Source organism: Lupinus angustifolius, chromosome LG11 (genome assembly GCF_001865875.1).
Source record: "Lupinus angustifolius cultivar Tanjil chromosome LG11, LupAngTanjil_v1.0, whole genome shotgun sequence".
NCBI classification, from domain to species: Eukaryota; Viridiplantae; Streptophyta; class Magnoliopsida; order Fabales; family Fabaceae; genus Lupinus; species Lupinus angustifolius.
The window spans coordinates 22690940-22709131 of record NC_032019.1 but is presented as its reverse complement, the minus strand read 5'-3'; the positions used below and the strand labels follow the sequence as shown (position 1 = coordinate 22709131).

The 18192-nt window shown below is 31.3% G+C and overlaps 1 protein-coding gene across 1 annotated transcript; it reads left to right on the top strand.

The window, feature by feature from the left end:
* Positions 6011-7468, top strand: LOC109359175 (DNA-binding protein S1FA-like). Its single transcript, XM_019603744.1, has 2 exons — positions 6011-6134; positions 7073-7468. The coding sequence occupies exons 1-2, from the start codon at positions 6099-6101 to the stop codon at positions 7286-7288; spliced, it is 252 nt and encodes an 83-aa protein (XP_019459289.1). The 5' UTR covers positions 6011-6098; the 3' UTR covers positions 7289-7468.

Here is an 18192-nt window from a genome sequence, read left to right as displayed (position 1 = left end):
CTAATCAATATGACTCTATTCCTAGAAATAAAACCCACTAGATGGTATATTCTAATTTAGACTCAAACGTGTGATTTCCAATAAGATGTTCAACATATAAAATCATGTTTTAGGTGATCAAACGAAAACAATTATTAAAAATGAATAAACTGTAGAAATCATTTCACAAACATGAATATATTGAAATGAATCAAAATTGTTTCTTATTTCCATGGTAGCCAACAAAGTGGAGAAGAGAACGTTGAAATTATAGGGTTGAGATATAGAAGGAGAAAATAGATGCTCAAAAAAAAAATTATAATGGTAGGAATATGAATTATAATATGATGATATTGTGTTTATTTTATACAAAAGGCATCATTTAACTCATATTTATACTAATTTAGATATAGTATTGATATTCTCTCGATATCCAAATATCTCCTAGATATTCTCTATAAGATAATTTAAGATATTTTAAGACACTTCTATATATTATGATACTCTCACTCAAGCTAAAGCTTACTAAGTTTTAAGCTTGTTATACATAATATCTTTAAAAATGAAAGGAACCATAATAATTATATGGACTTTTCCAAACATTGCTTCAAGTGGTCACAAATATTAGCAAAATTTAAAATATATTTATCAATTATGAGCTTTCCAAGCTCCAGGAAAAATAAATTGAAGAAGATGAAGAAGAATATGATACGATAAATGATCAATGATGATGTTTTCAAACTCTAAGAAAAACAAATTGAAGATGAATTGATCAACGATCAATAATGAGGTTTGCAAGCTGTAGAAAAAATAAACTGAAGAAGATGAAGATAATAATGTTTAAGCATCCATGATAGAAGTTATCTCTAAGCTTAATCACCATGAACAAAAGCATATTGACAAGAATGAATTGAATTGAATTAAAGAGAAAGTGGAGGATGAACAATTTATGTCCAATAAGAGAGAAGGGAATAAGAATGAATTGAAATTGAGAGTGATGAATTGAATTGAATTTCAAGTGAGGAGAAATTGAAGAGGAAGATGAAGAAGAAGAATTAGATGAAAATATCAATGGAAAGATGCATGCACGACGACCTTGATACCATCCCGACTAATTTTAATGAGTCAAGCTACTAAGGAAGCTGATGTTATTGTTGGCCCTAAATGCCATGCATATTATCTGTGACCCTAGTACACGAGCCATTGTTTATAGTCTTGACAAGAAGGTTATTTGTGTTGGTGAGAAGAGCGTCTTAATTTTTTATCATGGAGGTGGTACTTTTGATGTCTCTTTGTTTACCATTCCGTGCATTGAATCTCACACGAGCTTTCATTTTCTTGAGGTGAGTTGTGAAAATATGTGAAGATATATGAAGAGATGTGAAGAGGGGTGCAGATGGGAATGGTGCTTAATTATGATGATTTATTATGTTGGTGATGACAACAGGAAAGACAATGGGCAAAAGGATCATGAATCTAAGCATCTATCAAAGTCAATGTTGTGAAACCCGAGTTGGACATCAAATCGGAAGATGTTCCGTATTAAGTTTAACCGGTTAAACCGTTCGGTGAGACCAGATGATTTCGTATATAATTTATCATTTATATATATAAATATATAGTTATATATAAATAAAAAAACTTATAAAATTAATATTTCTATGTAATTATATTGAAATAACATATTCCCATCCTTTTTTGGACTGGAGTAAATCAAAATATTAGAGTAGTGTTTTATTTTTAAAATTTTTTAAGTGATTCACTTCCTGGGTTATTTCGGTTCAACCTAGTTTAACGCGGTCAGACTGAATTTTCTCCGGTTCAAAGCAGTTCAACCCTCATTCAGTTAAAACTACAAACCATGGCCGTTTTTAAGTCTGATCAATGGTCAAACCAATCGGACCGTTCAGTCCGATCCAATTATTACAACACTAATCAAAGCAGATACCACAACTCTGATACCATATTGAAATTACAGGGTTGATTTATAGAATAAGAAAATAGAATACTCAAAATAGTAAATTATATAGATAGAAATCTGAATGGTGATATAGTGATATTGTGTTTATTTTATACAAAAAATATAACATTGACCCATATTTATACTAATATTATACTCATAATTAAATAGGAAAACAAATCATAAAATAAGATAATCTCAATCCTAAGATATTTTCTAAGATACTCTAACAAATCTAAGATAGTAATGACATTCTCTCACTATCCAAATATCTTCTAGATAATCTTTATAAGATCATTTAAGATATTCTAAGATATTTCCATATATTCTAATAGAGAAGAAGAAAACCATATATAGGAGAGCACAAAGGTATCTACAAGGTTACAATGTCTTCAATCTTCAAATCTCCCTCTCCAATAGATAACAAAGCCCTAAAAGTACGTACCTAAACCTAAGAAATCAAAAATGAAGTAGGAGGGAAAGTTGGGGTTCAAAAAATGAATGTATTTTGTTTTTAAAGTGTTGTAGAATTGAAAAATATAGTTGATCGAGATGGTCTTCGTTGGGAAGTGACCCCAATATAAGCTTGTCTCATCTCATTGAGCAAGATGTTCGATATGAGGCTCGTTGAGCGAGTCAGGGCATTCTAGAATTCCAAAGTTCATGTTTCATTCTCGTTGAGAGGTCCCTTCGCTGGTGAGATACTTTGCCTATTTTTCATGCTCTTCATACCATTTTTCAGCAAAATAATCTAGGATTGGTACATTCATGAGTGAGAATTTACCAATTACACACGAAGAAAATTTATATACATTTATGCATTAAAAGTGGATAAGTGTGAGCAAATTTGAGTTAAAAATGTATTAAAGTTAGTTTAGAATATGTGGATTAGACACTTATAGATATACCTAATTATGCTAATTTTTATTGGTTTAAACAAATATTTTTATATATCAATACAGTGTTGATCTAGTGGTATAATGCTTCACTAGATCTCTAGGATGACCAAAAGGTCAAAAGTTTGATTCTTGAGAGCGACATTTGCTGGGATGAGCAGTTATATACCCTGAAAGAGATTAGTTTCTTACTGAAAAAATATGAGATGATACATTTAATAGTACAAAAAAAATATTTTTAGTCTTTGATATTGGTCAAAAACATATTAAATTCACAGAATAATGTATTGGTTTAAGATAATATTTTTATGATTGAAAAGGTTGACATTTGTATTATAAATATTGTTAATTAAGAAATCAGAATAATATCACTTGCATTACCTTTTTTGTAAATAATAGTTATTACATTTGACTAATTGTTTCAAATTTAAATATCTATAATGTTGTGACAAATAATTTTTCCCACTTATACAACATTACAAATAAATCAATGTAATTGAGGTAATATGAAACTTTTATATTAATAATAATAAAATATAATTTCTCCATTCCATTAAGAAATCAAAAGTGAGTAAAGAGAAAATATAATTAATTAATATAAAACATAATTATAAGGAAAAAAAATCTTGAGTTAAATAATAAGAAACTAAGTTAATACTTTTTCTGATCTAAATAATTTTTTGTTCTTTTTTTATTATATCTAAAGTAGTGTAATTAATATCAGATTGCATGGCCAAATTCGATTAGTATATGGTGAATTTAATTCCATATTTGTTCTATACATAAATTATATTGGTTCTACTCTTAAAATATAATAAAGAATTTCATCGTACTAGGAGATAAATTATCTCCTCTAACCATTACAATCATAATATATGTTATAAAATTATTTAACTATTTTTGTAAAAATATTTCTAAACACTAAAATCATATCACATAGCTCATAGTTGTAGTGACTAAATAAGATAATGTATCCTAATATGAGAAAATATTTTATTTCCACGTCAAAATTAATTTGAACTATGGTTGGTTACCATTGGTATTAGTGTTGTTAAAACTGTACCGGTTATCAAACCGGTCATGATACTGGTATAGTGGTATAATGGTTTAAACCGCATGTCGGTGAAACCGAACATATCTTCTTATATTTATATATATAAACCTATAACAAAAAAATTCAAATAGGTAGATACTCAAATTTATAATCAATATTCATAATCTACTTAAAATTCACATAAACAAACAACTATAACTCTTTAACAAATTCGAAGTCTAAATTACAAAACATATATCATTCCAAAAGTATTACTTAACAACCACAAAATATAAATAAATGACACAAGTTCACAACTCACTCTACAAAACAAATAAATATGGAGTTTTAATATTTAACATCAATGAGTCAAAGTTGTCTCATATCGAGATTATATTTTTGCACCAAATCCTATCTTTAGAGTACTCAAAGATTACACAAATGTCACTGAGATTACACATGAATATTACCAAAAGGTGTAATCTAAATATATCTTGGAAGTATGTCTTGAAGTGTTGAAGAAGGGTTGGAAAGATGTGTCACCTTATAATAAGTTTTTAAGTTTTAAAAAAAAAATATATATGTGTATAAACTGGCCGGTTTAGTCAAATACCAGTCGGTTCACTAGTTTTGACCAGTTTTGATCGGTTCAACATATGTACCGTACTAGTTAGGGTCTAGTTCGCCAGTTTTCCGCTCAAACCGACCGGTACGGTACGGTTTTTTCATCATTGATTGGTATGGTGCTTGCCAATTTCCTTAAAAAAATTAAAAAACTTAATTTTGAATAAGATGTCCATATTTAATAATAATACATTTATATATCATTATTATATCACCCACTATTTATATTTGATTAATTATTATTATTCTTCTCAAAAACATAATTCAAATTAATGGGATGATATAGTAAGTGCCTATAAAATTTTACAGTGATAATACACAAATATCACATTATATATATAGAAAATGACTCATGGTGAAACAATCAATTGTTATGGTGAAAATAAGATTAGCTAATATATATCATTGTATGTTATTTGAATGGTCAAAATTAAGAAGTAAATGCACATAACTAACAAATAACTAGTTTTTTTATCCTAACCATCCATATATAGTTGTAAGGTAAGATCTATTGGTATCTAATTTTTTATGATGTTCTTAATTGAGTAACTCTCTATGTACATCTATCTATATTTATACTATATATAAAGCCAAAATATGGTTAACTTCCACCATGATATAATTTTTACTTCCTATTTCATCCTTAACATTGTTTAATTTTTACAAAAAACAGATAATCCTAAATAACTACTACCAACCTAATAATTAATCATATCTCTCACCTTAAAGTGAATATTATCATAAATACAAAAAAAGTTATAATATAAAGTATACAAAATATAACAAATACATTCTAATTCTAAAAAATGAAATATATAAAAATTGAATACGTAATACTAGCATACAATATTGTGCACACTAGTAATATATAAATTCAAAACATGTTATAATTATATAATGGTTCCCCTTGTCTAACTTATCTTTCTAATTAATTATTTCTACATAATAAACCATATCAAACAACTAATAACCAACAGGCGTTGGTTCAAGTGGTACATGCCTGATTCCCCTTAAGCAAGAACCCGAGTTCGAGTCTTGTGGATGGAAAAAATGCCCGTTGGGAGAGTTAGCCCCACTTACCTGTGGATGTGCTCGACTCGGACAGGATTGCCTCCAGTGCGAGGATACCTATGCGAAACCAAAAAAAAACACAACTAATACAATTTTAATGATAATTTTTAATAATTTCATATTTCATTTATTACAAAAGTTAAAATACAATAATATAATTCTCTAAAATAAAATACATAAAATTTAAATATTAAATATTAAAAAAAATAAGAATTTGAGTCTGATTTTGGTCGAAATTAATGTAACGCTTATATGTATTGATAACACTCGTTCAAATGTCTATCATTTTATCAGCTTTGGTTCAAATGGTATATATTTATTTCTCTTAAGAAATATTTTGGGTTCGAGTCTTATGGATGGACCGCTAAGACACTTAGCCCCAGCTGTGGATGTCCCAGCTTGGATAAGATTGCCTCCGGTAATAGCGGTTGGAAAAAAAAATAATCCTTGTCGTTCTGATACATATAAATAATCTTCGACTTGCGCTCAGTCACGACACTCTCCCCTTAGATCTGTTGGATTCTGCGATTCATCCATGGCCAACAAAGTTCCTCCCTCCTTCGGTCGCACGGTACGTTCCTCATTCCCCACATTCTATTCTAATTCAGATTTCTATCTTCCTATATCAATATTTCAAAACCCCTTTCGTTCTTTCATTGTTTTTTCATTTTCGATTTAAATGTATCTTAAATTAAAGCCTTGACTAAACCTTGCATGCGCTTTGAACCTCAGATCCTTGAATTCCATTCACAAATTTGCTTCACTTCTTAGTTTTTCTGGAATAAAATTTTGGTTTTGTGTAGTTTGATTTCTTCTTATCTGCTTGTAATTATGTTGCGTATTACTTTTGGCGATGGTTTAATGTGTCAATTCGAGTTAATGTGTTATAAGATATATTGTCCTGGATTTTTGAATTATGGTATAACATTGTGAACAGAGCTTCTAGTATTCTTATTGTGTTAAGATTTGATTTGTGCTCTTTATACGATTTCTTTAGAAGTTACAATTTTAGATAAAGTCTCTGTAAGAGGCTTATTAAAAGACATCTCGCCAGGTTTTAAACAGCAGATTTGATTGTGTTGACTGTTGAGGCCGTGGTTTCATATCGGCCTTTGTCGGCTGATGCAGACCAATTGCAACCAATGTGGCAATCATGGCGTGATGTGGTTGCATCAGTTACCGTGACTGAGTTATTGCGGGCAGTGCACAATTTAAAACCTTGTAAATACACTCAGGGTATTAATGTATCCTCTCCAAATGTTTGAATTACATAAACCTTCACCTCCAAACCATATTGAGCCGCCTTTCTCCTGTTGTCATTTCATTGCTTGCTGCGAAAAATAGAATTTCGCCTTTAAAGAGCACTATAATTTAAATGTTATCATTCATTTGCTTATGGGTTTTGACAATTATCAGTGGTGTTGAATTGCATTTTATTTTATTTTTCAATTCCTTTTCATTTTGAGTGTTTTTGATGCTATGGAAGTGTTTCTTTTGTGTTACTTGCAGGGAAAGGTGATTAAGGATTCTGGTCCCAAAGGGTTCAACCCAGGATTGATAGTTCTCTTGGTAGTTTTTGGGCTGGTGCTGATATTCCTAGTCGGAAATTATGTACTCTACACATATGCACAGAAGACCCTCCCTGCTAGAAAAAAGAAGCCACTCTCAAAGAAGAAGTTGAAAAAGGAGAGACTGAAGCAAAAAGTCACTGCACCAGGAGAGTAGATATTTTTACTCTATGTACCATGGTGTCAAATTATACTGTTTAGATTTTTTCTTCTGAGTCTGTGTACTCTTTGGAGTCATGTTATATTTTCATCTTTCCATACCATATGCTGTTAATTGAAAACTTTGGCACATAAATTAGTACCTTTAGTAATTTATTTGGGACAGGTTTTTTCATGATTAACTCATAAGTGTGAGTGAATTCAGTGAGTTTGTGACTTTGAAAATAGTCACTTCGGTAAATGTTTCACCGAACCCAAATCCCTCGCTAGCCCGACTTTTACAATAACATGGCCGGACTTTCGGATAAAAATCTCGGTTTTAATAAAAGATAGAGTAAATTACATTGACACCTCTGAGTTTTAGTGAAATTATATAAATTATCCCTACTTTTCTCCACCTATACAAATCTCTCCTAATTTTTTAACTTGTTATACTGACCACCCCTGTATAAGAAATAAGTGTAATCTTTTAAACAAAAAATATGATAAATGCAATTAAGTTAAACAAAACATGATATATTATGGAGACAAGTCCCAAATAATATATGAGTCAATATTTCTTTATTATTTTTGGTTAGTTACACTATATTATAAGAGTGATTTAAACAATAAATTAGGTAGTTCTTATAAATTTTGTGTTCTGACCCTTTTGAAAGGTCTAATTGCAACCACATGAGCCTGAAAATAGGTTCCATTTTTCAAATCTCATAGGCAAACACGATAGGGTTTTGAATTTTGTCTAATTACTTGTTTTCGAAATCCACATTTTCAATAATTTATTTTACAAGCAATTTAGTAAATGCTGATTTTGAAAATTGTTCAATTAATTAGATCCAATTCCTGAGGTATGTTTAGTAATAATTGAAAGTGGGAAAGAGAAACTGGGAGAGAGAATCATACAATGATTTATATTGGTTTAGTCATGCATTAGTCTACTTGAATAAGATCAAAATGTTAAGAGTTTGATTTTTGAGAGCAATACTTATTGGAAGTATAATCACATACCAAAAATGGATTACTTTCTTACCTAAATAGTAAAAAAATATCACTGATTATACAAAAAACATATTTATATAAAAACTATTTCGGAATGTGTCTTTTCTAACAAATGTTACTCATAATTCTAAATAATTATACAAAGAGAATGTGTGACCATGATTTTTCTTCGATGTATTTTATTCAATATTTCTTGCTACCATGTTCAACATGAAGAGTTTATATTTATAAAGATGAAAATGTATTATTTCAATATAGTTATACATAATTATTACTTATATAAAGTTTTATATTTATATATAACTATATGTTTATAAATAAAAATTATTAATTATGTAGGTTAAATCGGATGGTTTAACTGTTTAAACCGATTAAACCTAATACGAAACCTCTTTCGATTTGACATCCTGCTCAGATTTTGACAGGATTGGTTAATACCTTATACTTGACCTCTAGATTGATGCGTAGACCTTTTTTTTTTAAAATGGAATGATGAACATTCAATGTTAGCATTATAAAATTTCTCTTACAAAACAATACTACATTTAACACTCAAGAATATATTCAGTATTATAAGAGAAACAATTAAAAATAAACACTCATTCCGCACACGGAATAAGAGAATTTAAAATTTCTCTTGCAAAATATTACATTTAATGCTTACGAATATAATGAATACTATAAGAGTGACAATTAAAAATAAATACTCAACTCACATACAGAATATGAGAGTTTAATTTATTTAGATCATATAAAATATTGTACCTCTTTTATTGGTGACTCAGTTAATTGTTTCTGCTCTTTTAATTAGTTGATCGTAGAAGTTTAGCATATTTATATGGTTGTTTTATTGGGCCATAATAGATCTGAATGAGACTGAATGGAGTAAGAACAAAAGAATGAATAGAAAGGGACCACTCATTATCAACTCACGATTATCAAGTTTGATTTTGGTTCATAATTCATTCTACTTGAATGTCACATTAGATTAACAAACGGAAAATTAATATTTCAATACAATTCACTCTCGCAAGTCCACTTATAGAATTGTTGCTCATTGACTATGTGATCCCAAGCGAATATAATAACTAGTAGATTGAGTTTGTGACTAGATGAACAAGTCACTCTTAGGCAAATAATTCTCTTGCACATTAGATCAATTAGTTTTTATTCTCTAAATCTTGCAAGGAGATCGCAATGGGCGAGTAGTGCTTATGGGTGCCTATCGGTACATATTTATATATTTTATAATAATTAATATATATTAAAAATGATTATTATATAAATAATAATATATATATATATACATATAATAATAATAATAATAATTTTATAAGTATAGTTAGATCACTAAAATTAATTATGAATAATAATAAAATAGATTATATATAATATTAAAGTAATACAAATTCATAATATATAACAAATATTTAACTAATAAATAAGTTTATGAATATGTGGGTGTTTGGAGAGTGAGTATCATAATACTTATCTCCATCTATTTTATTATTTTTATAAGTATATGATACAAGATAATTTTATGGATATCTTTGGATGTGAGTACCTTTCCCATCCCCAATTTTGGATGACAATGAGTATGTTTGTCTAGGGTATATATTTATAATCCTACGAATCACATTATCAGTAATGGTATAACTAGGGATTTCATTTTTTATTATAATAAAATATATGTTTGATTGACATTAATATTTCTTGCCAATTTTCATTGACATTAATGGGAATAACTTGAAATCATGTTTATTTATTATGTATATTCCTAGAAATAGATGGTATAATTATGAAAATACTCATATTCTAAAAATATTATTCTATTTATTAGTATACTTATATAATTGAGAAAGCAAGATTAAACTTTTTGATGTGATATAACTATGAAAACAAAATTAATGAAGAAAAATGATGAATTTGATGCCCACTAGGTTGACCATACATTGGGCAGTTGTCTCGGTCATAAACTTAGCCTCGTGTCATTCCTGGATCAGCAGCCTCAGTCACACATTCACGGTCATGCTTCATTCCTGGCTCGGCAACCTCGACCACACATTCATGATCAGAATCAGGAGCCTCTACTAGTGGCTCTGGGCCATCTTATTCTATCAGCTTGGCATGGCATGGCATGGTCACGATGGACACTTTGGCCCATCTGACTCCATCAAGTTGGCATGATGTTTTGGCCACACAAGATCTCATGGGCCTTGCTTTAATTCTTTCGGGCTATGTTATTACACAATGATTTGTTATTATTTTCATGATCATTAAGAGTTGTTTTAGTTAATTAATTAGTTAACTTCCTTGCTTAAGAGTTTGCTTAGTTATCAAGCAGCCTCATCTTTGTTTCCTTTATATAAAAAGGGATGTGTTTATCCTCTTGAATCAATGAGAATGTGTTTTATTTCCTTCACAAAAAGCAATATGGTATTAAGAGCTTGAAAGTTCTAGACATTTTTGTTGCACACAAAAGAACATCCTTCTCTCCCACTCTATATCAAGACTGATCAAGAATTCTGGACAACATATGAGCATTCCTTTCCAAAATAGAAGACAACGAAGATGGAGAACCTTGAAGCAAACTAGGTAACTGAATATGCTTCCAATTAAAACGACATACAAAATTCATTCTACCTACACATAGGAAAGAACCCCGGAGTAGTCCTTGTAATACCTCCACTTGATAGAGCTAATTACCATACATAGAGGAGGGCTATGAAGAGAGCCTTACTGTCCAAGAACAAATTCAAGTTCATTAATAGATCTATCAAGCCTCCAAACGAAATGGATCTTGAATTTGATACATGGGAATGTTGTGACACAATGATACTCTCATGGATCATAAGGTCTCTGTCAAAAGAGATTGGGCATAACATTATTTACATTGCTAATGCACAGGAATTGTGGGAAGACTTGAAGGAGAGCTTCTCCAATGGTGGTTACTTCAGGCTCTCTAATGTCCTACAAGAACTACACTCTATTAGGCAAGGAGATCGGAATATTTCTAAATATTTCACTGACTTGAAGACTCTTTTAGAGGAACTTGAATCCCTAATACCAATGTCATGTCATGTGTGTGAGACAAAATGCAAGTGTGAGATGATGAAGATTGTCAAGAACCATAGAGATACTGAGTATGTCATTTGTTTCCTAAAAGGACTCAGTGATGAATTCAGTGATACCAAAGCATAAATTCTGCTTATGAAACCCCTCCCTCAAATAAATAAAGCTTGCTCATTGCTTTTGCAACAAGAAAGGCAACAAATTGGATCAAACGAGGTGAGCTCGAAGGCAGTCTTTAATAGTAGTGATATAAGACTGTAATCAGAACCAAATGATTCAAGACAACAACAATGGAGAATAAAGTCCTCTTCACAAATAGGGGGATACACACAAGTAAGAAAAAGAGGAGCATGCAGGGGTTACAACAATGCAAGAAATGGTGGACTGAAGATTTGTACCTTCTATGGGAAAGAGAATCATACAATAGATACATGCTACTTCAAGCATGATTTCACATCTAAATACCAAGGAAATAAGCGCAGACAAGAAACTGGTTCAATCAACACTGCCATAATCAATGACTCTGTTGAGCACAAGAGTACCATGGAGATACAACCTGATGAGGGCACAAGAATGGGCAATTTCAACTTTGGAGCTGAGTAGTGTGCCCAATTGGCATCACCATTTAAGAGTATTAATGCAACTGATTTAGGACACAAGGTAAACCAACTAAGCATCATGCCCTTTGACCTTGACAAGGTAGATCAACCTCAAGAAAATCAAGACCTTACACGTACCACCTCACTTTGGATATTAGGCACAGGGGCAACAAACCATGTTTGTCCTGATTTTTCAAGCTTTGATGTTTATCATAGGAAAAACATATTTCTGTGAGCCTGCCAAGTGGTTCAACCACTCAAGCAAACTTTGTAGGCACATTTACTTTTTCTGATAAGCTAATACTCCACAAATGTTCTGTATATACTTGAATTTAAGTTCAATTCCATTTTCATCCATAAACTCACTAATTATATGCATTGCCTTGAGGATGATTGAACATGTTGAAGTAAGAAACAACTTATATGTTCTTAGGAGAATTTCAGATAAAATGAATGTTAACAGTCACAATGTAAACACTGCCATGTTTGTATCTTTCTTTGATTTGTGGCACTTTAGGCTAGGACATCCATCATCCACTATTTTGAATAGTGTATACAAATATTTTGCCTATGTGCATTTTGATCAAATAAAATCTACGATTTCTCTCACCTTGGCAAACAAGCCAAGTTACCATTTCCTAATATTATGAATAAAAGCTTGAGTTCTTTTGACATGATTCACATGGATATATGAGATCATATTGTTTCCACTTCTATACACAGTCACAAATAGTTTCTAACTATTATGGATGATTTTTTCTAGACATGCTTGGGTTTATCTTATGAAATCTAAATGTGAGGGTAGACCTCTGATGCAACACTTTATTAGGATGATTCAAACTCAATAGGGGAAGACAATCAAGACCTTAAGAATTGATAATGGACCTAAGTTTTATATATCTAGTTGATATTGCAAGATGAGTCAAAGTTTGCAAGTGTGATCCACGACAAAGTTTTGATGAAGACAACAAATTTAGTAAAGCTTGAAGATTGACTCAACTTATCAAACAACAAGCCGGAGACTCAAGGTTATCTAGAATTAGGAAAGTCTTTTTATTTTTAGATGTCCTAAGATGATTTCCTAGTTCAAGTCTAGGTTAGGTAAACCTAGGATGAGAATCTCATAAAGCTTAAAAATTGAATAAAACTTAAAAATGAGAATCATCCCTCTTAAATAGATGTACGCATGCACTTCACTTGAGTATACATGATTTTAGTGCATTAAAATTGTATTTATTCTGATATCGTTCATTGCATGTGCATACATCATATAAAATGCTTTACCTTGCATAAGTGAACTCCAAACTTTTGATTGACACTGATTAATTGATTAAAGATACATTTTAATCGATTAAGTAGTCTTTAGTACTCCTTAATCGATTAAATGATTTTATGGGTCAATTAATTGAATTACAATAGCTAATAGTTTGAAGCTCTTAGCCTCGTTAATCGACTATACTAGAGCTTAAACGATTAAATATGCTTACTGAAGAAAATGTTTTATTTTAACAAATGTTAATCGATTAAGACCAGTGATAATTGATTAAGATTATAAGACTAAGATGGCAACAGGGTGAATTAGTTGTATTAAATCTATGATAGATTTTTTTTGCAAATTTCAGAATTAGTAGCAGTAGAAAATTTATGCATAAAAATATCAAGAAAATTTAAGGAGATAAGGGAGAAGAGAGTACTCAGAGAGTTTTATACTGGTTCATCTTCTTGTCCACTAAATGTTACATCCAGTACTCTTGCAGCACAAGAGATTTCTTAACTAGATATTAAGAGTAGAAATTACAAATTCTCACCCTGAAACTTCCTTGTACCTTACTCACTCTCTAATACCTATGTCACTCTTTAGAAAACAACCTTTTCAAGTAACTCTATCCCATTTCTTATTACACCATTGTGATAGAAAGTATTTCAGCAAATTGAATGAAGAAAACTTTAACAATGGCAAGGATTGCCTGTAAAAGATTTGAACACTATGATCTCTTATAATCTGGTAACTCTTTATACACTTAGTTATAATTCTCAGAAGGTTTGAAAATCTTTGAAACCACACTTAAAGCAACTTTAGAAAATTTAATATGAAAGTTAAGAACAAGTTGCATAAAGTGTAGAAAAAATGTTTCAGAAAAATTTAGATTGTGTGTGTGAGTTGTGTTTTTGAATTATAAGTTTTAATGCCTTTAAATAGGCTTTCCAATCAGCCATAACACCTCTATGAAAAGGTAGGAGTCGATTGGAGTGAAACCATTGCGTTTGGGGTGAAAGTTGTTCAATTTGAATATGAAAATCTAGTGTAACAGCTCTTAGTAATCGATTACAACATCGATATAATCGATTACCCAAACATTATGTCCAACTAAGTAATCGATTACTGTTGAAAGCAGATTTCACCACCAGGAACTCCCCCCACAACAACAAAATGCGTCACTTGTTGAAAGGGTTTTCCTAGTGTGCAAGTTATTTTATTTAAATTAGAGTGATGAGTGGTGAATAATTTATTTAGTGACTTTATTTATGTATTCCCTTTTCGGGTTCCTTTTAACCATACCATAAAGGTCGGTCTCATTTTATTAAGTTTACCATCCATTTCTTATGAAAGGTTGATATCAAAGAATAATAAAAAGAACAAAAGAATAAAGCTAGTAGTTAACTATATCACTTCTTTCGAAGGGTTGGTATAAAGAATAAAAGAATAAAGTAATAAATAAATGTTAGTTGTGGAAAAGTAAATGACTAAAACTAAATGTTAGTTGCAGAAAGTAAATGACTGAAAGTAAATGTTAGTTGCGAAAAGTAAATGACAGAAATTAAATGTTCGCAGTCAGATTATTATTCGCCACTCTTTTATTGTCAAGTGACAATCCATTGAATGTATTGCACTTTTTGCATATTATTCCTATGTACAAAGTTACAAACCATGAATTGGTTTGAACTTATGTTTTTAGGAATCTTTAATCAACAAATAAAATTTATAAAGTTTAACACTTTACTATTTTACACTTGCATCTCTTTCAAGATTCAATTGTAGTATAGTATAGAGTTATGTTGAACCAAAGGAAAATGCATTAGAAGAAATCATATAGGCATATTATAGCAAAAATAAAGATTGACAACTTTTTGATGATTTTGTGTTATGTTGCATAATAGTTCACTAAGAAAACATAAACTAATATTCACAAATTCTTGAGGAGAAGATTGGTTTGAAATATGGAAATATTTCTAGACTCAAATGATTTTTGAAAACATTAACAAGTTATGTGTTATACTTTTTGATTAATTCAAAACATCATTTCTAAATCACCCATTTATTTTCCTAGTATGATAAGATGATTTTCAAACCTTGCATAATACACTAAACAATAGTTAACTCTCCTTCGTCGGAGCAGATTGTCACATCCTACTTTAGGCTCGTTAACCTTGAATACAAGTTGCTTAAAATAGATGCTTTGAATTGGCAAGTAAACAAAGACTTATTAGTTCACTTGTCAACACTTTAAGAAGAAGCATTTTTGGATCTTTAAATCAAGTTTTAGTTGATCAAGCTAAAATCGCATTAACAACTTCTTAAAGAATCAAAATTTAACAAAAATTAATAACTTGAAATCAAAATATGATACAAATGAAGAAAATAAATAACATTACACCATAATCCAAATCAATGTGCAGGAGCAGGAGCCATCTATCCAAGGATGAGATGCTTTTGAACCCAAATGAGATTACAAAATTAACTTTTGCATCATATTTGCCAACTCCTTTCTCCTATTAAATTCAAAGGGAAAATTACAAGTTTTTACCTAAAGACTAGCCTGGAACCGTGGCCCCAAAGTGTAAGAATTCTAGAAAGAAGTGTTTTAAGAGAATAAGTGGAGAATGGAAGTCCCTTTGAATGGTGGAAGAGGGTCTTTATTTATAGGAAACCAGGTCACCGTCTGGCCTTCTTTTTTCCCACGCTAGGCACACCAAACCCATCAGCATGGGTTTGGTCCCTAGCCAAGCAGCTTAGCCAGCTGCTTGTTGTTGACTCATCAAAGCTACTTGTGAGCTACTTGACCAGGCTATTGGGGCTACTCTGAAAAGTGGTCAGGGGCCTTGTCAAATGAGGTCAGGCGTGATGTAATTGTTGCTTGGTGGCTAAGTCAAGTTGAACGCTTTCCTGGGTCCAGCCCGCCTGGCTGCTTAGTTGGCACCGCTGAGCTGCCTTCTTGAGCAGCTTGTCCTGCTATGGCCAGGTGTGTGATTCTAGGATGGGCGGTCCAGGTGCACGTTTTGCTGCCTGCTTTAGTAGGTTGGCTTGTGTCAGGCTTGAGTCTGACCGTGTGATTCTTGTATCTGACTGAGCCAAGTTGGTGCTAGGTCAGTTGGGCGGTCCTGATGTCCACACAGGCTGCTTATTGAATATCTTCATTTGTTTGGTCCATGCTTTGGCCAAGCAGTTAGCTTGCCATGTATGCATCAAAATGGCTTATGTGGACACCTCATTTCTTGACTACTGTGTAGAATTTTTCTTCTCTTGATTTTTTCCTAAAAACTTCACACAAAGATATGGAAAATAGGTGGACAGAATATATAATCAAAGTATGACATTTTACCTAAAAAGTGTTGAATTAAGTTAGTTTTGCATGATCTGCATAGGATAAGTACCATGAAAAGTGTATGAAAATTAGGTATTTTTGGCACTTATCAATTACCATAATGTGTAATCGGTTACTCTCGTATATTGTAACCGTGTAATCAGTTTCTCAAAGGGAGTAATTGATTACCTTGTTCAGTTTTTGTTGGATAACTCGTTTCTCACTCATGTAACCTGTTACTTAGTTCTGGTAACCTGTTACTTAGATCTAGTAACTTGTTACATAGTATTTTGAAAATTGTTTTCATTTATACTTGTAGTTTTCAATTTTATTTCAAAATATTTTTTAGCATTACTACTAATTTCATATTATAGAGTATAAGGATAAAAGTACCTATAGACTTAGACTCTAAATTCCTTGAAGCTTTATCTTCATTGTCTTCATAAGTATTCTTCATTTTCTTCTTTATGTGATATTGGTGTCTTCATCAAAACCGTGCTAAGTTCAGGAGCAAGATCTTCTTTACAATCTCCTCCTTTTGATGATGACAAACCAATATCTTCATGACAATATAGTTTTCCGAGAGTAACATACTTTGTGATATTTTGACATGACTTGAGTATGTTCCCCCTTTGATTTGGAGTTATGTGCCTGAAAGAATTTTAGACAGAAAATACATTCCCCCAACTTTTCTGCCCCTTTTGACTTCATCAAAAATAAGAAAAACGAAGAGTTCAGCACACACGATATGTATATGGCAAACAAAAATGTAATATAACATAGCATACAACTAAAAAGATGTTCATAGATTGTTAAAACAACCAGAAAACATAAAAAAAAAAAGTCAACAATCACATAACATTACAAAGAGAAATACATACATCAATTATTCTAAGACTCAGGCTCGGTACTATTGTCATCAAGATCCATGTTATTGATCTTATATGATAGACGTTGAAGTTCAACTTGGACTTGTTGATTCTGAACATCCATCATATTAGAGATGTAGCCTCGAAGAGAGAATAATTTGTCTATGATCATCTGATTACTAGGCATGGTAACAAATGAAGAAGACCCAGGATGAAATTCAGAAGGTTGACGTTCAGGAGGGTTAACAAAGAAATTTGGAGTTGGGTCAGCAGGTACAACCTGCATATCACTTCGATGCTTATAGATTCTATCAATTTGGTCTCGAAAGAAACTCATTTTGTGGATCACATCCACATCGATCTTACAATTTCATGCATTGAGTGTGAATTTGGACTCACCAGTAGTGGATACACCAAAATGCTCAAGTATGTTGGTGATGAAGATTGCATAAGGCCGGGGGCTGTGAGTTTCTCATACATACAACATTTATCTCATTACTGTCAAAGCTCAATTGATTTGAAGGTTATGCTTAAGAGCATACATCAATTGTAGTTCAATGTCATTAATTTGAGAATGATTTGACAATTTTGGAATTATGACATAGCTAAGAAAGTAGTGAAGCAAACGATCTTTGAGAGTGATATATTGTTAGTTCAAATTTGTGTTGATGATATTATATTTGGTGCCACGAACAATATTCTTTGTCAGGATTTCTCAAATTTAATGAAGGGAGAGTTCAAAATGTCAATGATGGGTAAATTAATGTTCTTCCTAGGATTACA

Bases quoted from the DNA above. Each gene is read 5' to 3' on its own strand.
- LOC109359175 (XM_019603744.1), top strand. From the start codon at position 6,099: ATGGCCAACAAAGTTCCTCCCTCCTTCGGTCGCACG. The intron at 6,135-7,072 runs GTACGTTCCTCA...TGTTACTTGCAG, and splicing joins CTCCCTCCTTCGGTCGCACG to GGAAAGGTGATTAAGGATTC.